This window comes from Mastigoproctus giganteus, chromosome 10 (assembly GCF_048544385.1).
Source record: "Mastigoproctus giganteus isolate SK-2022 chromosome 10, ASM4854438v1, whole genome shotgun sequence".
NCBI lineage: Eukaryota > Metazoa > Arthropoda > Arachnida > Uropygi > Thelyphonidae > Mastigoproctus > Mastigoproctus giganteus.
This window is the reverse complement of record NC_143584.1, coordinates 44,572,021-44,595,343: the sequence shown is the minus strand read 5'-3', so window position 1 is coordinate 44,595,343 and position 23,323 is coordinate 44,572,021. Positions and strand designations below refer to the sequence as shown.

The window sequence follows — 23,323 nt, the reverse complement described above, 5'->3', positions numbered from 1 at the left end:
CCAACCCTGCAGAAAATGGAAATTTTCTAAAGCCAAATGGGAGAAATTTCAATCAGCAATCATTCTGGACAAAGAAACTATTCAGCTACAACCTATAGATAAAGTAACCGATTATATCACATCCAGTCTTTTAGTTGCAGCAAAATACTCAATTCCATTATCAAACCCCCCCCAACCCGACGGCACTTCAACTACTGGTGGAACGAAGAGTGCATGAAAGCAAAGAAGGAAAAAAAGAAAGCATTCAATTTATTCCGTCGATTTCCAACAACAGCTAATTTAATTAGCTACAAGAAGCTAAGGGCAAAAGCGCGGTTCATTCACAGGCAAGCCAAGAAAGATTCTTGGACTCGGTTTGCATGTACTATCAACAGAAATACCGACTCCAGATTAATATGGAAGAAAATTAGACAGCTTTCTGGGAAGTTTCCAATCATCCCTTCCCCAATTCTTTCATACAATGGACAAGAACTCTCTGGTCCTCTAGATATAGCGAATGCCTTGGGTAAAACCTTTGCCGAAGTCTCTGCTGTATCAAATTACACTCCGAAATTCCAAAAAATTAAGACCTCCACCGAACAGAGGCCCATTAACTTTAAAACCTCACGATCACTTCCGTATAATCAGCCCCTTGAATATTGTGAACTTTTACAAGCCATAAAAACAACGAGAAACAGTGCAGCTGGGCCAGATGGCATATATTATGTCATGCTGCAGCATCTCGATGAGCAAAACTTACATATGCTGCTAGTTTTCTTTAACCGGATCTTCCTGGAAAATATTTATCCAACATCTTGGCGCCATGCTACAGTTTTGCCCTTTTTGAAACCTGGAAAAGATCCTTCCAGTCCTAATAGTTACAGGCCAATCTCTCTGTCAAGTTGCCTTAGTAAAATTCTTGAAAAAATGATCCACAGTCGACTCAGCTGGATCATTGAAACTGAACAACTACTGAGTAATTGTCAACATGGCTTTCGGAAAAATAGGTCCTCTCTAGATCTGATGATAAGGCCGAATCTGAAATTCGCAATGCCTTTGTGAAAAACGAACACCTTGTCATGGTCTCCATTGATATAGAAAAGGCATTTGATACTACCTGGCGGTATGGCATTCTCAGTGACCTACATAATCTTGGTCTACGAGGTAACCTGCCTATATTCATTAGGAACTTCCTCCAGATCCGCTCTTTCCAGGTTCGATACCAAAACTCCCTTTCTTCTACATTCTTGCAGGAAGAAGGAGTACCACAGGGGTCGGTTTTGAGTGCAACCCTATTTGCCCTTAGAATTGATTCCATTTCCAAAGAACTTCCAAATACTGTAGAAGCCTATCTCTATGCTGACGATCTCTCCATTTCTTGCCACTCTCAGAACATGAGATCTATTGAACGCCAATTGCAAATATCCCTCAATAAAATTCAAAAATGGGCTGAGTTCAATGGATATTGGCTTTCCCATCAGAAAACAGTTGCTATCCACTTTTGTAACCAACGCAAATTACATACAGACCCTGAACGCCGGATATCAAATTCCAGCATCCCGATTACCAACAATATTAGATTCTTGGGATTAATATTAGACAGCAAGTTAAATTTCCTTGAGCACATTAAAGTAATACGTACTACCTGTCTGAAAAAGCTGAACATGCTTAGAGCATGCTTGGGGAGCAGACCTCCGCAGAAAAATGTTACTACTTAAATATGCAGTCAGAATACGAAACTGTTCTCCGCACCCCATCCAACCATATCTCTTTAATCCATCTTTCACAATCTCTATAGAAATAAACCAAACAAAATACGCCCAGCAGGCCTACGGCTCCTTGAAATAGCACAAAATTGGAATGTTCCTCTCCAGAGTAGGCAGCACAGAAAGAATTATTCTTGCCCACCATGGACCCCATTTCCTCAACCAGCCTGTGATAATTATTTTCTCCAATGGGGAAAGAATCATCTACCAACTCTGAACGTGCAACAACTCCATGCTAGCCATATTCAAAACTGTTTTGACTTCTTACCGATATGTACTGATGGTTCCAAATCTCATTCAACTGTTGGAGCAGCAGCAGTGTTTCCCTCTGCTATCATATCAGCCTCTCTTCCACCTGAGTACAGCAGCTTTTCAGCGGAATTATATGCAATTCAATTAGCTATAGAAAATTTGAGTCTTCACCCATCTGCAAAATATTTAATTTACACCGACTCTCTCAGCTCAATTAGAGCAATGCAGAATTTCTCTTATAAGGATCACCCTATACTAAATCAAATCAAGTATTTGCTGTTGAAAATCGAAGATCGCCAGCAACGAGTGAACTTTTGCTGGATTCCAGCACATTCAGGCATCAAAGGGAACGAGTTGGCTGATATTTCGGCTAAAAATCCATCAACAGTAGATTTAACCTCTGCCTTTATTCCAGTTTCTGATTATAATATTATAATTCAAACAGCATATCATGCACAATGGACAGAGCTATGGCATAAACAAACAAATAACAAACTGTTCCAGTTAAAACAGGACCCAAAATTTTGGCACTCATGCATTCAGACAGTTCGGCGAGAAGAAGTGGTACTTACGCGGATTAGAATAGGACATACTCATCTGACTCACCTCCATCTACTCACAGGCGATGATCCTCCTCTTTGTTCACAGTGCTCTGAGCATCTAACAGTCAAATATATTTTGATTGACTGTCCACATTATCAACAACATCGAACTTCAATATTTCATTCTCTGGCTAATTTCCGTGAACGGATAACATTAAATGATATCATTGGTGAAAATGCCAATATTAATGAACTTTTCTGTTATTTGAAACAAATAGGAATGTATAAGCGACTCTGATTAGTTTCTGGCATGAAATGAGATTGAACCGTCTTCACATTAATTATTTATTTTATCTTTTCAACATACCTATGAATAGGCGCAATATAGCCACAGCAGCTTGTGCGCCATTAAACACCCATAACACACACACACACACACACAACCAAGCCAAACAAGAAAAAAAAAAGCCTGAAATAACTTTTGCAAGAATTGTACCACTGCTAATCTACTCCAGTTTAAAAAATCCAGAGCTAATGCTAGGTGCGTTCAGCGGTCAAGCAAAAGAGAATCCTGTTCACAATATTAAATTAATACACCAGCCGTTTAAGTTAACATAGTTTAATATTTACAAGACAGTGGATACTGTAAAATAATCTATTTACAATGACTGACTTACTACATAATACATTATAATAAAATACTATAAAATAAAATAAGATATCAAGTTAAAATACAATAAAATGTAAAAATTAAAAGTTAAAACTGTGCAGTTGTAGCTTTTGGGGGCGCCTGCCTCCTTTCTCAACAACACAGTGCATTAAGCAACACATCCTTAAGTATCAGAAGCAAGGCACATGTGGTTGACCAGGCGCACGAGCGGTAAATCCTTTGTGTGTACCAGAACCGGAAGCAGCTCTGGGGCGTGGTAGGCAGAAACATTCATCCTTTGCGAGGAGTATAGCCTCAAAAAGGGGGTGAAGCCAAACACCTCTATCCCTGTTCATAGTATTACTTTCGGATGAACCAATCCACAAGCTCTCGAGCCACTTGCAGTCCCAGAATTTATGCGCCCGGTCAAGGATGACAGCATTCTCTGGGTTGACCTGGTGTTGCTTTTCCCAAAAGTGTTCGGCAATAGCAGACTTGCTAAATTTTGCTGTCTGTATAGCCCTTGTGTGTTCCCCAAGACGATCTTTGAGCCGCCTTCCTGTTTCCCCCACATAACTCTACCCACAATCCGGTCATTTGCCTGACCATTTCCTTATACAAGGGGATAATCACCTCCTTATCCCTGCTAAAAATTTCCTGTATATCACTGACAAGACACCATGAGCTACTCTTGCAGACTGTACTGCGCAGAAAACTTCATATCTGCCTGCACAATTACCCCAGGTCCTTTTCGTTCTTACAGTGTAGTACTACAGAGTTGATACGTTACTCTGGGGTTACTTCTTCCCATATGTAGTACTTTACATTTGTCAATGTTAAAAACTTCATTTGCCACCTCTCAGCCCATCTGCTCAACTTTTCTAGATCCTGTTGCAGCAGCGTACTGTCATTAGTGTCCTTAACAACCCTACCAACTGTTGTATTGTCTGCAAACTTTGACATTAAGCTTGATATACCATTATCAATATCATTTATAAATACAGAAGACAACAATGGACCCAACACTGAACCCTGAGGGACTCCACTAATAACATTAGTCCACGATGAGCAGTGTCCATTGATTACCACTCTGTCTCCTCCCACTCTATCATCCCTTTATCCATAGCAGGGATTTGCCTCCAATGCCACGCTGTTCCAATTTGTTCAGCAGTCTTCCATGTGTAGCAGTATCAAAAGCCTTTCTAAGATCCAAATATATGATATCAAATTTATTCTCTGCATCCATTTCCTTTGTGACCACAACATAGTATCCAATCAAATTGGTCAGGAAAGACTTTCTTTCCCTTAACAAAACCATGCTGTGTCCGAGCTATAACTGAAGTCTTGTCTAGATGATCCTGCAATGCTTCTTTAACCAGTGCCTCCATTAATTTTCCTGGAATAGAAGTTAAACTAACTGGTCTATAATTACTTGTCTCCTTTTGATCCTCCTTTGTGAATTGGGGTCACATTTGCACATCTTCAGTCCATGGGTACCTCCCCTAAGTCCAAAGAAGCTATCATAATTATGGCTAACGGTTTGCTTACTTCCTTTGCTGCCTCCTTTAATATAACTGGATAAATGCCATCCACTCCGGGTGCCTTTTTTACGTTTATCTTCAACAATTTCTCCTCCACTTTACTCTCAGTTATTACAAGATTCTCTAGCTTACTGACAGAGTTGAATACACCTCTGACATTCCCCTCGCTGAATAACTCCTCATGTGTGAATGTAGATACAAAATACTCATTTAGTTTGTTAGCCACCTGAGTAGGTTCATCAATAATTGAACCATCAATATCCAGTGGACCAATCCGATTCATCCTTTTCCTTTTAGTTTACATAGGTAAAGAACTCTTTGTTGTTTTTCTTTGCATCCTTTGCCGTAGATTTCGCATAATCTGCCTTTGCTTGCCTAATCTCCTTTGTGACTTGGTTAGAGACCAGCTTATATCTATCATAGACTTCCATGTCACCCATTAATTTATATGTATCCCATGCATTTTTCTTCTCTGCCCTATGTCTCATTAGTTCACCTAACATCCATTTAGGCCTAAACCCTGAACAGTATTTCTTAGTTGGTATATAAAGCCTAGTAGCTTCCAAGATAAATTCTTTGAATTTGGTGTTGGTAACATCATCAGTTGGTCCCATTGCATAAAATTTAAATACTGTTTCACCGTAGTCGCCACAGTAGTCGCCTTTGTGAAAGCAAAAACCCTTCTCTTTACCCCTGATGGTAGTTACCTCTTTGAGTAAATCCAACTTCAGCACACTGTGATCACTGCCATCTAGTGGTTCCTTTATCTGCAGATTCTTAATGCATGAATAATCACCATTGATAATCAGATCAAGAGTATTACTCCCTCTAGTTGCCTCCCGAACATGCTGTTGTAGAAAACAATCATCCAATAAAACCACAAAAGCCTTGCTAGTGTGTGAGTGAACAACCCACAAATTCCAGTCAATATCTGGGAAATTAAAATCCCCTATTATAAGACTGATTTACTGGCCCACTCTGTTTCCCTGTACAATTCCTTATTATACTCATCAGAGTCATTAGGCCCAGAACACACTCCTGCTCTCAATTTTGATCTCCCAATGCTTATGTCACACCAAACTGACTCGACACTGCACTGACCAGCGATGTCGACTGGCTTCACTTCCTTGGATTTTGTGTTTCTTAACTAATAGCATAACCCCTCTTCCCTTTCTGTACACATTGTACTATCCAAATTTCAGTTGTGCATTCCTTATATCTGTGTGACACCACATCTCTGATATCCCAACAATATCTGCCTTTGATGTTTTGAGCAATACCTCAAATTCATCAAATTTATTTACCAAACTCCTAGCATTGGTGTATACACAAGTATACATGCACCTGTTCCTATTCTTAGCTATCCTAACACAACCCATGTGTTTACTTGTACCGCAATGACTCCCAGCAGTCTCTGAAATACCCTGCATCTTGTTTTCTAGGCTTCTGCTCATTCCAATAGAAACAGTGCAAGAATCACTTTCACCTCTGCCAGTGGGTGGCTACTGTTAATCTATTAGTCCTTGTATCCCCCCAAGCTCGCAGTTTTCTGACACACTTAACACTGCCTCGACAGCATCTGCAAATATTCTTGCACCCTTTCTATTTAAGTGTATCCCATCCCTGTAAAAGCAGTCTCTTCTGTTAACAAGTACAGACCAGGCTGAAAAAAATTCTACCCGTTGAGCCTTGCACAATCTTTCCAGGGCCAAATTGATCAACAAGGCTCTCGTCATATACTCCCTCTTATTGTGTCTGGGCAGAATTGCAGACAATTTCAAATTCAACCCTAATTCATGGCTTTTTTCAACAGTGACTGTACTTGTTAAGTAATTCCGCCGGTCTCCCACTCTTAATATCATTAGTGCCAACATGTACAACAATATCATCTTTTGTGTACCTTAAAAGATTATATCCGCTCTACAACTTCATCAGCCTTTGCTCCTGGCAGACATACCCTGTTCCACCTATCCTTTTTACATGCCATGTTCCCCATTTCCCTGACAATAGTCACCAAAAACTATTAGTTCCTGTGGGACCAGCGCATTCTGCCTTGCGGGTTGCCGCTGTGTTGCTTGATGATCAAATGCAAGCTCTGGCATTGATGTGGGCAGCTGAGTTCTTGATGAGCCCCTCAGTTTAGATCCTTCGAGGGCATACAACCTGTCCTTCAAGCTCTCATATTGTCCCATAACAACGCTGAGTTGTCGCCTGATTTTCTCACACTCCTTACATCGCACACACACAAAGACCTTGGCAATATCATGTCCCATACTTGATTGCTCCACAAAAATCAAGCAAGTAGTGCATTTTAAAAGGTTGTGATTCAGAGGGCAACTGCCCTCTGTAACTTTCATTTTTCACTTATCCCTTCTGTGTGTTCTTTGAAACAACCTTGTGTTCCTATAAACTTTTGTTGTTTGAGGTTAGCATAAAAATTAAAAATAATAAATTATTTCACTGATATCATTATACAAAAATGCACCTGTTGATGAAATGTCATATTCATAAAAACTTCAGGGATGTATAAATGATACACAAGGTTATTTTACAAACTTTGAACCACCCTTCTTTATTGTTTAGTTAAATTATATTTTGTATATATATATATTAGCTCGCTGAGTGTATTTTTAAATTGTGTTCGGTTTTGTATTTAGAGGCATAGCTTATGGTAAAACACCATGTCCAGATGAAATTTGTACAAATGAACAGTGCAAATGGACTGCGAGCACAAAGCCAATTTATCGAAAAGTGGATGATAAACTGTATTTTGTCATGGTTGGTGAAAACGTCCTGGGAACTAGTTCTACACATATGGTTGTTGATCATTATAAAATAAGTAAGTAGAACATTGACATCTATGTTTTTTGTTTGATTATTTGCAGCTGTTTTTTTTTTTTTTTTCAGTAATAATTTATTTGAATGATCTTATGTTTTCTTAGTAAATATTTTAAGTCCTTTATTTGTTATAGCATCATTTGGTAATCTATGACTTGCTACTGGTCTGGCGTCATGATTGTCTGTCCTGCTAATTAAATGCTTAAAAAAAAAAAAAATCTGATAAACACACATGTGCACATATTACTATTCAAAGCTAATTTGAACTCCAAAGAATGATTTGAAATCACTGTTTTCATCTATTTATCAAATTCCCAAAGGACAAGAGAAGAGGTGCATTGTAGCCCATGTGAATCGAAGCTGGGGACAGAAAAATGCACCTCGCCCATGTCTTTAGAATTGGCAAAGTAATACAATGAAGCAAGTTTATGTAGCACCAGTAAAAAATATAAATAAATCAAATTTAACATTATTTTAATAAAATAATGTAACTAGTATCTATTTCCCTTCTTTGATTTACCTATTTCTTAACAGATATTTATCCATTCCCTTATAGCCTACACAACACCAGGTGGGAGTTTATTCCAATAATCAGATTCTAACTAAAGAAATCTTTGGACATTCAGCCTACAATTATATCCTCCCAATTTAAATTTGTCACTTTGTGTATGTCATGTGATTAAAGATAAATATTGCCTCGGTATTTAGTTACTCAAACCTTTCATGACCTTAAACATCTCAATCAGGTTACTACACAGACACTTACAGTCCAAATGCTGTAGCTTTCAAATTCATGTTTGAAAATTGTCGGTCATCCTGCAACCACTATAGCTGATGAAGGTGGCCACTGCTGCCAAAAGCTCCTGTGTTAGTAGTAGTAGTAGTAGTAGTGGCATGTGATGCAAGAAAGCAAATGTATGAGCTTATGCAGCATCAGCCAAAAAAAAAAAAAAAAAAAAAGAATCACACCATTCCCTCCAAATGCCTGTCCAGTTCCTCCTTAAATTTATTCAACCTATCAACTTCCACAACGACAGATGGAAGTTTGTTCCAGCAATTAACCACCCACTGGCTAAAGGCAAATTTCCGCACATCTATTCTACCTCTGTCTTTTCTTAATTTGAATTTATGCCCCCTTAGGTTCGTAATCTGAACAAGTGGAAGGACCCCATCAGAATTCAGCGTGCTCAACCCATTCAAGGCCTTATATACCTCAATCAGATCACCGCGCAGGTGCCTAGTCTCCAGCCACTGCAATTTGCAGAACTTAAGCCTCTCTTGGTAAGAGGATCCCTTCATTCCCCTCACCAATCTTGTTGCCCTTCTCTGTACACGCTCAAGTAAATCTACATCCTTCCTAAAATGAGGCCTCCAGACCTGTACGCAGTACTCAAGGCGTGGCCTGACCATTGCCTTATACAGAGGGATAATCACCTCCTTTTCCCTGCTAGCAAAATTCCTATATATCATTGACAAAACCCCATGACCTGCCCTGGCAGCCTGTCTGCATTGCTCAGAGAACTTCATATCTGACTGCACAATTACTCCCAGGTCTTTCATTTTCTACCACCTTAAGTGTAGTACCACACAGTTGGTACGTTTCTCTGGGGTTACTTCTACCCATATGCAGTACTTTGCTTTTTTCAAGGTTAAACTTCAGTTGCCACTTCTTAGCCCATCTGCCCAAATTAATTAAATCCGTAGTGGTTCTAGTGATTTTAAACAACTTTTATCGCTTTTAATTTTATATATTTTATTGTACAGTAAACCCCCGTTATTCGCGGGGGTTACGTTTCTGAGAAATGCCGCGAATACTGAGTTATGGCTCCCATAGTAAATAAAGGGGTTCTATTCCAAAGTATGAAATATATAAGAAAAACTAGTCTAAAATTTTGTCTATGTATGTATTATATGTACCTTCATAATATGACTATGTACATAGACAGTACATAGTGAAATGCAAGCATATGGCATCGAAATGAAAATAAGAAACACTTTAATATTAAATGTAATATTTATTAGAAATTTCAAACAAATCTTTCAAACCAGTGCCTTTGCTAACTAAAATAACTTATCCGCCAGTGCTATTACCAGTTTCGCTTAAGTGTTGATAAAGGGGTTTTGCCTTTTCACGAATAATGAGTGAACTTAACGGAATTTTATTTTGAGTTTGGTCTTCTATCCACAGATTTAAAGCTTTTCCATTTTTTTCTAATTTAACATCACGAGTTACAGAGCAAATTTTTGAAGCAATTAGCGCGTTTTCACGAACACTATGACGGATTTTTTCTTCCAATTTCTTGATTGATCGTACCGTTGACTCATTGATTTTATAATGTTTTGCCACTGAGAAGACACTTTCACCATTAAAAATTTTATCTAATAACTCAATTTTATTCGCTAATGCTTCTTTGATATTTATCACATATCCCTTGTTATTCGTAGCCATATTTTTGTACGGGCTAGAAAGAACTTGTCCAAATAAAGTCACTTTCTTCCGTTAACACACTCGAAAAAGTGTTTTACACTGCAAAATGGTAGATTTATCACTTTTGTAAGCATATCAATTTATAAATTGATAAATTTATTCAATTTTAAAAGCATATAAATTAAAAACAAACGACGAAACCTTCCATGGCAAGCGCATAACACATACCGAACAAGAATTAGCGAGAAACATCCACGCTCGCGATTTTGTCACCCCCCCACCCACCCACTGAGCGCTGTTTTAACCACACACCCATATAATTTTAGCCACACACCCATGTTTTTTTATGGCGGAAAATGTTCACGGCGCTTTAAAATTCACATTTTTTTTTAGGTTTCATTTTATGTTAAATCAGTGACCGCGAATACAGATACCGCGAATAGCGGGGGTTTACTGTATTTTATTCTTGTTATACATTTATTTTATTTTGTTTTAATATACAGTTATACGATCAGTATGCATGTATTTTATTTTATATTATCATAATAAAGGCAATTTTATAGATTCGAATCAAGTGTTATTTAGTAACATTTACATATGAATTGCAGAGTTCCCGACTCCAGAGGCCTTTTCAATGAAGCTTTCAAACTATTCTGTCTTAATAAGAAAATACCCCTTTGTGCCCTTAACCAATCTCACTGCTCTTCTCTCTTCTTTCTAACAGGTTCATATCGTTCCTAAAATGTGGTCACCAAGCCTGTATACAATATTCGAAGTGCAGCTTAACCATTGTTTTATATAATGAAATAATTATCTCTATCTCTATTGGCAAAGTTCCTGTATATAATTGGCAAAACCCCATGAGTTGTTCCTAGCAACCTGTCACATGTTCAGAAAACTTCATAATGAGATTGTTTAATTACTCCAAAGGCCTGTTCATTATATAAAACTTTCAATTTTTTCGTCCGAAGTGGCATTTTTCCCTAGAATCACTGCTACTCAAATACAGTATACCTTGCATGTATCAGTGTTATTTATGAATGGGATTGATCTCAGTATGAGTCACATGGATGTTCTTATCAGTTGTAACTAGTTAAGAAATTGAACATTGACATTGAAAAGCAGCAAGAAAAGGACAAGTGGTGGCTTTTTCTGAATCATCTAGTAAAGCACACAGATAAACACAACCTACTGTTTAATGCTCTCTTACTCTATTGCTTTAATTTTCAGGATGAAAATGTCTTCTATCCTTAAAAAAATTGGAAGAAAGGTACTGTCATCCTTTTAAGGTGGACTGGCCTGGCTTGTATGCTGGATAAGATTTAAAGTACTACCTTTCGTGTGGATTTTTTTTGCAAAAAGAATACTAAATTTATTACTGTAGTACCACCTTTTAAGATTTATTAGTGCACATTATCAAATATTGTTCAGTAAAGTCCAATTAATTCTTAACTACTGATGATGTGCCATCTGTGAGGCATTAGTAGAGGAATATGATGCAAGAAAGCAAGCTTATATAGCATCAGCCAAAAAAAAAAACCTTCCCGTTTCACCCATCCATTCACTCCAAATGTTTGTCTAATTCAGCCATGAATTTATTTAAGCTGTCAACTTCCACAATGACAGATGAAAGCTTGCTCCAACAATCAACTACCCACTGACTAAAGGCAAATTTCTGCACATCTAGTCTACAACTGTCTTTCCTCAATTTGAATTTATGCCCCCTCAGGTGTGGAATCTGAGAAAGATGAAGAATCCCATCAGCATTGAGTTTGCTCAAACCATTCAAGGCCTACCAACCTTCATATCGTCTGCAAACTTGAATATTAAGCCTGATACCTCCTTCATCAATATCATTGTTAAATACAGATTTAACAATGATATTGATGAAGAAAACAACAATGGGCCCAACACGGTCCCCTGAGGAACCCTACTAATAACATTAGTCCCTGAATAGCAGTGTCCATTGATTACCAATCTCTGTCTTCTCCCACTCAACGATCCTTTTATCCATTGTAGCAACTTGCCCTTAATGCAATACTTCTCCAACTTCTACAGTAGTCTCCCATGTGCAACAGCATCAAAAGCTTTCCTAAAATCCAAGTACAGTAAACTCCCGCTATTCGCGGGGGTTACGCTCCTGAGGAATGCTGCGAATACCGAAAACGCGAATACTGAGTTATGGCTCCCATAGTAATAAAGGGGTTCCGTTCCAAAGTATGAAATATATAAGAAAAACTAGTCTAAAATTTTGTCTATGTATGTATTATATGTACCTTCTTAATATGACTATGTTCATAGACAGTACATAGTGAAATGCAAGCATATGGCATCGAAATGAAAATAAGAAACAATTTAATATTAAATGTAATATTTATTAGAAATTTCAAACAAATCTTTCAAACCAGCGCCTTTGCTAGCTAAAAAACTTATCCCGCCAGTGCTATCACCAGTTTCGCTAAAGTGATGATAAAGGAGTTTTTCCTTTTCACGAATGATGAGTGAACTTAACGGAATTTTATTGAGTTTGGTCTTCTATCCACAGATTTAAAGATTTTTCCATTTTTTCTAGTTTAACCTCACGAGTTACAGAGCAAATTTTTGAAGCAATTAGCGCGTTTTCACGGACACTATGGTGGATTTTTCTTCCGATTTCTTGATTGATCGTACCGTTGACTCATTGATTTTATAATGTTTTTTCACTGAGGAGACACTTTCACCATTAAAAATTTTATCTAATAATTCAATTTTATTCGCTAATGTCATCACCTTCTTTGATATTTTCACATTTCCCTTGTTATTCGTAGCCATATTTTTTTACGGGTTAGAAAGAACTTGTCCACAATAAAGTCACTTTCTTCCATTAACACACTAGAAAAAGTCTGTTTTACACTGCAAAATGGTAGATTTATCACTTTTGTAAGCATATCAATTTATAAATTGATAAATTTATTGAATTTATAAGCATATAAATTAAAAGCAAACGACGAAACCTTCCATGACAAGCGCATAACACATACTGAACAAGGATTAGCGAGAAACATCCACGCTCGCGATTTTGTCACCCCTCTCCCCCACCCACTGAGCGCTGTTTTGATCGGGAAAGATAATTTTAGCCACGCCCATGTTTTTTTTATGGCGGAAAATGTTCACGGCGCTTTAAAATTCACATTTTTTTAGGTTTCATTTTATATTAAATCAGCGACCGCGAAACCGCGAATACAGATACCGCGAATAGCGGGGGGGGTTTACTTTATATGAGGTCAAAATTATTTTTTTCATCCAGTTCCTTTGTGACCACATCATCATCAGCCATTTTCAATCCACTGCAGGATGAAGGCCTCTCCAGCAACCTTCTAGTTCCTTCTGTTTTGAGCACTGGCCATCCATTTACTACCCACAAACTCATGAATTTCATCTATCCATCTCCGCCTTTGGCTTCCAGGTTTTCTTCTAGCTCCTCTTGGATACCATTCTGTTATTTTCTTAGTCCATCTGTCATCATGTCTTCAAGCTGTGTCCTGCCCAAGACCATTTTAGTTCTTTAGTTTTGATAAGAATGTCCTTTACTTGAGTTTGCTCCCTAATCCATGTGTTTCTCTTCTTATCTAACAGTCTGAGGCGCCTCCGTAGCCAGGTGGGAAGGAGCAGCAGCAGTGCGTAGCACACGCTTCTTGATTAGACCAGGGTTTGAGCCCGTCACCACCAAATACGGAGGATGCGGAAAGGTCAGGGAATGACCACTGCATATCCCGGAGCAATATGGCCTTAGTTGCTAATGCTCCTAAAAACCAAATAACAAACAACAACTAACAGTCTGATTCCCAATATAATTCGTTCCATTCTTCGCTGTGTAGTTCTCAGCTTCTCTTCCATTCTTTTTGTCAGTGCCCAAGTTTCACTTCCATAAGTCATGGTGTTGAGTATACATTGGTTCATTATTTTACATTTCAGACAAACTGGGATATTGCTCTTCAGTATGTGACTATATTTCCTGAATGCTATCCATCCAAAATTTATTCTTCTCTTGACTTCCAGCCATTTATCATTATTACAGCTAATAACTTGTCCCAGATAAGAATATGACTCCAGCTTTTCAATTACTGCTCCTTCAATCATTATTTCCCTTTCTGTGGCATACTTGTTCATCATTACTTTTGTTTTAGTCATATTCATCTTTAGTCCAAAATCCTTACTAACTATGCATAACTGATTAAGATTTTCCTCTAATTCTTTGGGATCGTGGCTTATGACCACAATGTCATCTGCAAATCGTAAATGGTTTAGGTACTCTCCATTCATGTTGTCTCCTTTCTGCGACCAGTCTAATCTTCTGAAAGCTTCTTCAAGGGCAGCAGTAAACAGCTTCAGAGATATTGTGTCTCCTTGTCAAACTCCTTTCTCGATTTTAAATTTCCTACTGTCTTTGTCTAGTCTAATAAAGGAGGTAGCACTCTCATATATTTTCTTCAAAATCATAATATATGGGGTATCTATGCTTTGTCTTTCCAGTGCCCGAAACATTGCCTTATGCTGTATGGAGTCAAATGCCTTTTCATAATCCACAAATGCCAGACAAAATGGTGTTTTATATTCATTTGCTTTCTCCATTAGTTGTGATATTACGTGAAGGTGATCCATAGTTGAGAATCCTGTCCTAAAGCCAGCTTGCTCTTTCGGTTGATTGATTCTCATCAAGTATTCTTTCTAATCTGTTAGTAAATACCCTTGTGAACAACTTGTAGATGTGAGGTAACAAGCTAATTGGTCTATAATTTACAATTTCTGATTTATCTCCTTTCTTATGCAGCAAAACTATGATTGCATTATTCCACTGCTTAGGCATCACACCTTTTCTAATGCACTTTGTGAAGAGCCTTGCCAGTTTTTGTGTTATGTTTCTTCCTCCCAATTTTAACAACTCTACAGTGACTTCATCTTCCCCCGTAGCTTTCTGATTCTTCATTTTCTTCAATGCATGTTCTACCTCATCAGGAAGAATATCGGGTATGTCGCATGTGTTGCTACTTTGCAATCCATCTTCCCCACTGCTGGCATCATTCCCCTGCTCCTTGTATAATTCTCTATAGTAGTGTTCTGCTATTTGAATTATGCCTTCTCTGCTGTTTATAAGTACACCATTGCTATTCTTCAGTTTCAGTATCATTTGTCTTTCTGTATTACTGCTCATGGCTGCTGATTTAAATCTTTTGTTTTCCCTTAATGCTTGTTCTACTTTTCTTGTGTTAAATCTTCTTATGTCCTCTCTGAGTCTCTTTCTAATGGCTTTGCATAACTCAGTATACTCAATTTTCTCCCTGTCAGTGTTTATCTTGGTCTTCATTTTTTGCCTTCGGTTCATCGTAACAAGTGTTTCTTGACTAATTTTTTCTTCTTTGGATTTCTTTTTCCCTATAGGTTTTTTGGGCTTTATCACTTTCAGAAAGTTGTAATATTCCTCGTCGATATCTTGGTCCTGAGCAGTCTGCAGAAGCTCAAACTTGTTCTTAAGTTCCAGTACATACTGCTTTTTCTCCTCTTCTGTTATCTCAAAGACCTTTGTATTATTTACTCGAGTCAGTTTTTTCTTTTCCTTTCCTACATCTATATCAAGTGTACATCTTACCATTCTGTGATCACTTCCAACGTTTACTTTATTCAGGACGGTAACATCATTCACAATATATCTTCTGTTAGTGAGGATGAAGTCGATTTCATTAGTAGTTAATCCATTTGGACTCTTCCATGTCCACTTTCTGTTCACACTTTTCTTGAAAAAAGTGTTCATTACTGACAGTCCTTGAGATTCTGCAAATTCCACAAGTCTTTCGCCTCTTTCATTTCTTTCACCAATTCCAAAATTTCCTATCGTTCCCCTTTCTGCGCTGTTTTGTCTTTTTCCAACCTTAGCATCGAAGTCCCCCATAATAATAGTGTAGTGGGTTTTCTGCTCATCTAGAATACTCTCAATTTCGGTGTACATTTCTTCAACCTCTTCATCATCATGGCTCGATGTTGGTGCATAAATCATTATAATCTTTAGCTTGTACCTCTTAGAAATCTTGAGTATTTGTCTTGACACCCTTAGTGATGTACTTTTGAATTCCAAAATGTTGTTTTTAAAATCTTTATAGTAGCACATCATAGTACCAACCAAATTGATCAGAGAAGACTTCCCCTTAACAAACCCATGCTGTGTTTTAACTATAATTACAGTCTTGTCTAGATGATCCCACAGTGCTTCTTTAACCAGTGCCTCCATTATTTTCCCCACAACAGAAGTTAAACCAACATCTGTAATTACTCATGTCACCGTTCAATCCCAATTTGTGAATTAGGGATACATTTGCACATCTCCAGTTCATGGGGACCTCCCCTGAGTCCATGGATGCCCTCGTAATCATGGCTAAGGGCTTGCTTGCTTCCTTTGCTGCCTCCTGTAATATAACTGGATAGATCCCATCCACCCCAGGATCTAGTTATCTTTATGTTTTCCTTAACGATGTTTAATTTTAGCAATTTCTCCTCCGCTTTGCTCTCAGTTATTGTAAAATCATTTAAATCCCTGTAAAAGTTTGATAAGCTTCTTGCCTCCACTTCCGTACAGAATTCGTCATGTGTGAATGTAGATGCAGTATATTCGTTCAGTGTGTCGGCTACCCGAGCCGAATCCTCAAAAATCGAACCATCGATAACAAGTGGACCAATCTGATTCATCCCTTCCTTCTAGAGCTTACATAAGTAAAAAAGTGTTTACTGTGTTTCTTTGCATCCTTTGCCTAAGATTTCTCATAATCTGCCTTTGCTTGCCTGACTTCCTTTGTGACTTGATGTCAGACTATCATATATCTACCATATGCATCTGTGTCTCCTGATAATTTGTGTCCCATTTATTTTTCTTCTCTGCCACTAGTCTCATTAGTTCATCTGACAACCATTTAGGCCTAAACTATGAACAGTATTTCTTAATTGGTGTGAAAACCCTAGTAGCTTCCAAGATTATTTCCTTGAATGCTTCCCATTTAGTATTTGCTGTTGGTAACATCATTGGTCTGACTGTATAGACTTTAAAAACTGCCTCAGACCATCAGTCACCTTTATGAAAGCAAAAAAACCTTCCCTTTACCCCTGACTGTAGTTACATCTTTGAGTAAAACCCACATCGGCACACTGTGATCACTGCCACCTAGTGGTTCCTTTATCTGCAGATTCTTAATGCATGAAGAATCACTACTGATAATCAGATCCAGAGTATTACTCCCTCTGGTTGCCTCTAAAAAATGCCGTTGTAGAAACCAATCATCCAATAAATCCAGAAAAGCCTTGCTAGTGTGAGAATGACCAACCCAGAAGTCCCAGTCAATATCTAGGAAGTTAAAATCCCACGTTATAAGACAATCAGATTTACTGGCTCACTCCATTTCTCTGTACAGTTCATTATTCATCAGTCATTAGGCCTGTAGCAACTCCTACTCTCAATTTCTTTTTCCCAGTAGTTATGTCACACCAAACTGACTGAACATTGCACTGTCCACCCATGTCAACTGGCGCCTCCATAGCCAGGTGGGCAGGAGCGGCAGTGCGTAGCACACGCTTCTTGATTAGACCGGGGTTCGAGCCCGTGACCAGCAAATACGGAGGATGCGGAAAGGTCAGGGAATGACCACCGCATATCCCCGGAGCAATATGGCCTTAGTTGCTAATGCTCCTAAAAACCAAATAACAACAACCATGTCAACTGTATGCACTTCCCTAAATTTTATGTTTGTTAACTAACATCACAACCCCTCCTCCCTTCCTATCCTGTCTATCCTTCCTGTACACATTGTATCCCCAAATTCCAATTCTTCATTTCTTATATCTGTGTGACATCGTGTCACTGATATCCCAACAATATCTGCCTTTTATGCTTTGACCAGCACCTCAAATTCATCAAATTTATTTCCTAAACTCCTATCAGTGGTGTACATGCAAGAATACATGCACCTCTTCTTATTCTTAGTTATCCTAACACAACCCATGTATTTACTTGTTCCATGATGACTCCCCGCAGTCCTTGAAATTCCCAATACCTTGCTTTCCAGGCTTCTGCTCATTCCAGTGGAAGCAGTGCAAGAAACTTACACCTCTGTCTGTCTCTACTGTTAATCTGTTATTCTGTGAATCTCCCCCACTTCCAATTTTGTAGTTTTCCGACACACCTAACACTGACTCGATAGCATCAGCACATATTCTTGCACCCTTTCTATTTAGTTTTTCTCCCATCCCTGTAGAAGCAATGTCTCTCCTGTTAACAAGCACAGACCATTCTGCAAAAAATTTTACTCCATGAGTCTTAAACAATCTCTGACTTTTTTGACATAGAATGAATAATTGTGGATAAACTCCCATTCTCAATACTGTGATACGTGATCATCATTGTTTAACTTCAGTAATTAATTAAATCTATTAATTAGTTTTATATTATGTGTATTAGCATCAAGTTGGTGCTGCTTTATGCACAGAAATTAAATAACCATGAAAGGTGCAACTGGCACCTAGTCAATATGGAAGTCAGGACAGGGTCTGCAAATGTATACAGCTCAACTGATCCAAAAACAGATTTTAGAGTGGCTTTAAAACTATCTAGTTGTAATAGTAAAGTGGAAGATTTCAGTATACAAAGAAAGTTAACAAAAACTGTTAAATGAATGATAGTGTAGCAAACATTTCACATTTGAAAATTTCAGTAATTTTCATGTTAACTGATAAACAGTCTTAAGGTTTATGAATTTTAATCAAAGAATATTAGATTATCTAATTAGAGTTCTTTTTTTATCTCCTTTTAGAGCACTTTCAGTCAGTTGTTCTTTTTTTTTTGTAAATTGTTAAAAAAATATATATTTTTTGACCCATCTATGCATTAGTGAATTTTCCATTTATCTAGATGAAAAATTATCTAACTTTAAGAACTACATTTTTCTGATTTGCTGGATGGCAACCGAGATATTTTTGTCCGGAAACATTCATGACTGACTAATTCAGCTGCATTGAGAAGCGAGCCCCCCCCCCAATTAAAAGTGTCTGTCCTCCCCAATTAGCAGAATTAAGCCTATGATTGTTCAATGCAGTGTGTGAAGGGCGTGATTGTAGGCTGCAGCAAACTTGTTAAAGTGCTGAAATATTATGATTTATTTTTTTGCTTGATAACCAATAAGCACAGTACATTGCACACTGGGAATAATTTCTTCTCATGACATGCATAATTTTTGTGCTTTAACAAAAGAAATGCCAGATTTTTTTTCAGATGATTTGTTAGTATAACTTGAATACTTGCATTATAAGCAAAGCATATTATAGCCAAATAAATTTTACCATTATTTCCTCAGTTTTCTAACATATATTCACTTTACTTAATAAATGAGTACTTTATTTACTAATGTTTTATGCATATACTGACTAAAAAACAAAATTATTAAAAGTTATATTATTCCCTTTACATTCTGCTTATACACAATGGCATTATGTACTTACATTTTATGCATCCATTCTGAAATAGTCATGTAATTTAGTTTGCCAGCATGGTTGATAGCATTCTTTCAGTACATAATTCTTAATAGTGGTCATATGCAATAAATGAAGATGTTCACCATCACTCATGTTCTAACCATGCCATTACCTCCTTAATGTTTTCAAGCACTTTGTTAATTTCTGGTGCCGTTTCCTTAACATGAGTCATCCACATCTTCTGAGTCACTACCTACTCATTGGCCTTCTGTTTGTTGATTGTCTTCCCACCGTTCCCAGAAACTGATTTCTTCTTTGCTCAGGTAATGTGCAACTGTAGCTTCAGCATTCACCTCAATCCAAGCAGCCAGGTCATTTGCTCCAAGACTGCTACCAAGTAGGTTACAATCAGCCTTTGCTTCTTGTTCTGAAAATTCTGCTAATTCAAGCTTATTCTTAGTGATCTTGTCTTTTCCAGTATTTTTTGTAGCGGTTTTCAATTGCAGTTGAGCTTACTTTCTCCCGTGCTACTCCAGTATTGTATGCAACATTTTTCAGTGTTAATGTTTCTAGAAATTCTACAACTTGACTTGAATTTCTGAGTTCATTACACCAGCAAGTAGCTAACCATGATATAGAAGGCATTGATAGTTTGAATATTGCTCTGATCCATTGATTTCAGAACATCGATTGAAGGATGAGCTGGGCAGTGATCTAACAGAGCTCTGTTAGATCTAACAGAACTTAGAGCCTTTCTTCGAGTTTTTGGAAAGAAAGTGGCATCTTTCGCTGATGGTACACTCACTTTCAAATCATGAAGCAAAAATATCACTCGTCATCCAAGCATTGGAGCTATTTTATAAATCACAGAGATTTCATGTTGTGCTTAAAACACTGAAGATCCTGACTTTTATCAATGCACAATGGTGTTAGCTTAGGAGTTTCAGCCTTGTTTGTGCACAGTAACACAGTAATTCTTTCTTTGTTAGTTTTCGTACCTGCTTTGTTGGGTGGCTTTTTAATATCCAGCGACTTCTCACTGGATATTAAAAAAAATTGCCACAGTGCTGTTTCGTCACGGTTATACAACTGTTCATCTGTGAATTCATCTGGAATCACATTATGCAGAAATACAGGAACCACTTCTGCTGCTGTAATGTCACCAAATGCAGAATTACCTACAAGACTTTGGATATTCCACGATGAGCCTTCCATCTCCAGAGCCACCCTTCAGAAGCTTTAAATGTGTCATCATCTCTACCAATTAGCTTTTTGAAATTTAAATGTTTTTGCTTTAAAAATTACCCCACTTATTGGTACTCCTTCATTATGCTTCTATAGAACTACTTGTATAAGCATTGGTCCACATCAGTTTCCACAAAGTCTAGTTTTGGCAATAAAAACGTTTTTACTCGTGTTATTCCCAAAATATTGTAATGAAAAACTGTCATGTGAAAAGCATTACGGAAGTGACGTCATCTCAGCTTCCGCCAGAAGCAAATTATTGTAACTTGTATTGCTGCAATTATACTTGTATAATGGCAACAATAATTTATCTTCTACTTGACTAAATTTAATGAAATTTTGCTCAGAACTTCATCTTAGCTCTATACTAGAGGGAAAACTTTCAAACCTCTGAAAATTGCAGTATATTTCAAGATAGTGGAAAATATGAACATGTGATCAAGGAAATTTTCTCACATAATAAAGGGGATAATGTGGACATATAGCATATCGTTGGAAAGCTAAGGAATTTAGAAACAGAAATATTAAGGTTTTAAGATACAAAAAAACTTTCTGAAACTGGGAAATGTGTTAAACATCTAGTTTCAAGTCACCTGGTGTTTTCAGATTGAATGTAATTTTTTTTCTTTACAATTAAACTCTGAGGCTGGAAAAGAGTACTGCATATTTATTAAAAAACATTCTTCAACTTGGACATGTCATCAGATCTTTCGATAAATACTACCCGTAATGGAACAACTATAGATGGGTATTTAGTTGTGAAATAAAATATCTTCAATATAAAAATTACATACCCCACTTTAGTCATCACAGACCAATACTTTCAGTAACCGATATGCAATTATTATAAATAAAATAAAAATATTGTAATATTATTATCCATGAATTTTATTAATATCTGAAAATTAAAATGTTTTTAACACCAGCCGATTTCTTTTAAATGTAAAATATGTTAAATATGCTAGTGGCAGGACACATGGTGTACCTGGTACAGAATTTTTTTCTGCCCTTTGGGGCCTTCTTCTTCCTCTTTTGTCCAACTGCAAATTGCTTTTGCAAATCAAGAATTAAAGAATGGCAAAACAAAATGCAGTTAATTCTACACTTGCAAAATATACTGTATTTTGTTTTGCCACTCTTTAACTCTTTTGATAATCTAACTTTTCTTTCACTGTATAATTTTTTTCTTTTTGTGGTCATTTCTTCAGTTCTACTGATTTACTAATTTTGTCTTGTATTTATTTCTGATGTTTTGAGAAAACTAAAATCAAAGCCTATCATAGAGTTGAAGTGAAATTGTGATTTCTCCATAAATCGCTTCTCAGTTCATGTATATTTTTGTTTAGTTTAGCACTTAGAAGTTTTTGCTATCATAAGCGTAACATCTAGTCAGCCAAGGGATATCACGTGCTGTTGTTTACAAAAATTTACTTTGTACCTAATATAACACTTGAACGGTAGCTAGCTATTCCCCTCCAGAGGTAGCTGTTTGTAATTAGCATTCCACTGATATAATCTTTTACTGCATCTCTAGCCGAGCGGAGAAACTGGGTGTCTACAGTTATTAATCTCTGAAGAGTCCTGTTTACAAAACTTACTCTGCAACTGAATACTGAATATATCGAAGCGAACATAAAACCAATTTTTAGCATATTTTTCCTCTTGGAAATATAGTAGTAGAATCTACAGTATTGAGTATATTGTACAGTATTCACTTTTTCCACTTTCTAATATGAAAATGCTATGGACCCATCTTATACGGTGCCCACTATCAGGCAGGTGGTGGTTTCTTAATATTAATGGGCCATGTTTTGTTAACAAGAACTAGAACCCTTGGTTGCATATGGACTAATGTTTCACAGGTGGGTCTACCAGCAGCTCTTAGGAGAACACATACATCCTGTCATGTTGCATTTTTTCCCAGACAAAAATGAGATCTTCCAAGAAAATGTGCCATGTTATTGGGCCTGTGTTTTTGCACAAGTGATTTCAGATAAAGTGAACATATCACTCATCTTGATCAGACTTCTGATTCGCCTGACCTCAATCCAATTTGAACACCTGTGGAATGATTTTTTTAATGGAAAGTGAGGCATATGGACATGCAGCTGTCATTTATTCTGATACTGTGCAAAGTCTTGCAGGCAGCATGGCTGAGATCCCTATGGACATCTTTAGACATCTAGTGAAGTCAGTGCCTGGGTGAATAGCAGCTGTTATCCATGTGAATGAATGGTGGCCCAATACAGTATTAGGTAGGTGGTCATAATTCAGTGATTCGTTCAGTGTATATGGTGAATGCTTATTTGCATCATTTATAATAGAACATGATCTTCCTTTGAATTGTCTGGTCATGCAGATGCATGTGATTTCAAGCTATATCCTATCTTGGTAAACTTTCATTTTAAAAAAAAAAAAAAACCCATCAAATCAAAAGCAGCTTGCTCTTTCATTAATTTAGAAATTTCGTTAATGTAGCCCTTCGAGCACTTGTTGGTAAGAAGCTTTCCTTGTTTGATTAATTGATATGCTGAAGAAAATGGGCAGCATGACTTCCTTAAGGTGGATGAATACAAAATTTGATCAAAATGGTTGAT

The 23,323-nt window shown here is 37.3% G+C and overlaps 1 protein-coding gene across 2 annotated transcripts in view; it reads left to right on the top strand.

Annotated features, from left to right (window-relative positions):
* LOC150079006 (cytokine receptor-like) overlaps positions 1-23,323 on the top strand; it is a 453,754-nt gene that overhangs the window by 227,236 nt on the left and 203,195 nt on the right. For both annotated transcript variants that reach the window (XM_090383341.1, XM_090383340.1), the window contains exon 5: positions 7,387-7,568. In XM_090383341.1, the coding sequence (XP_090239467.1) occupies positions 7,387-7,568 (182 nt within the window). The remainder of the gene's footprint in view (positions 1-7,386; positions 7,569-23,323) is intronic.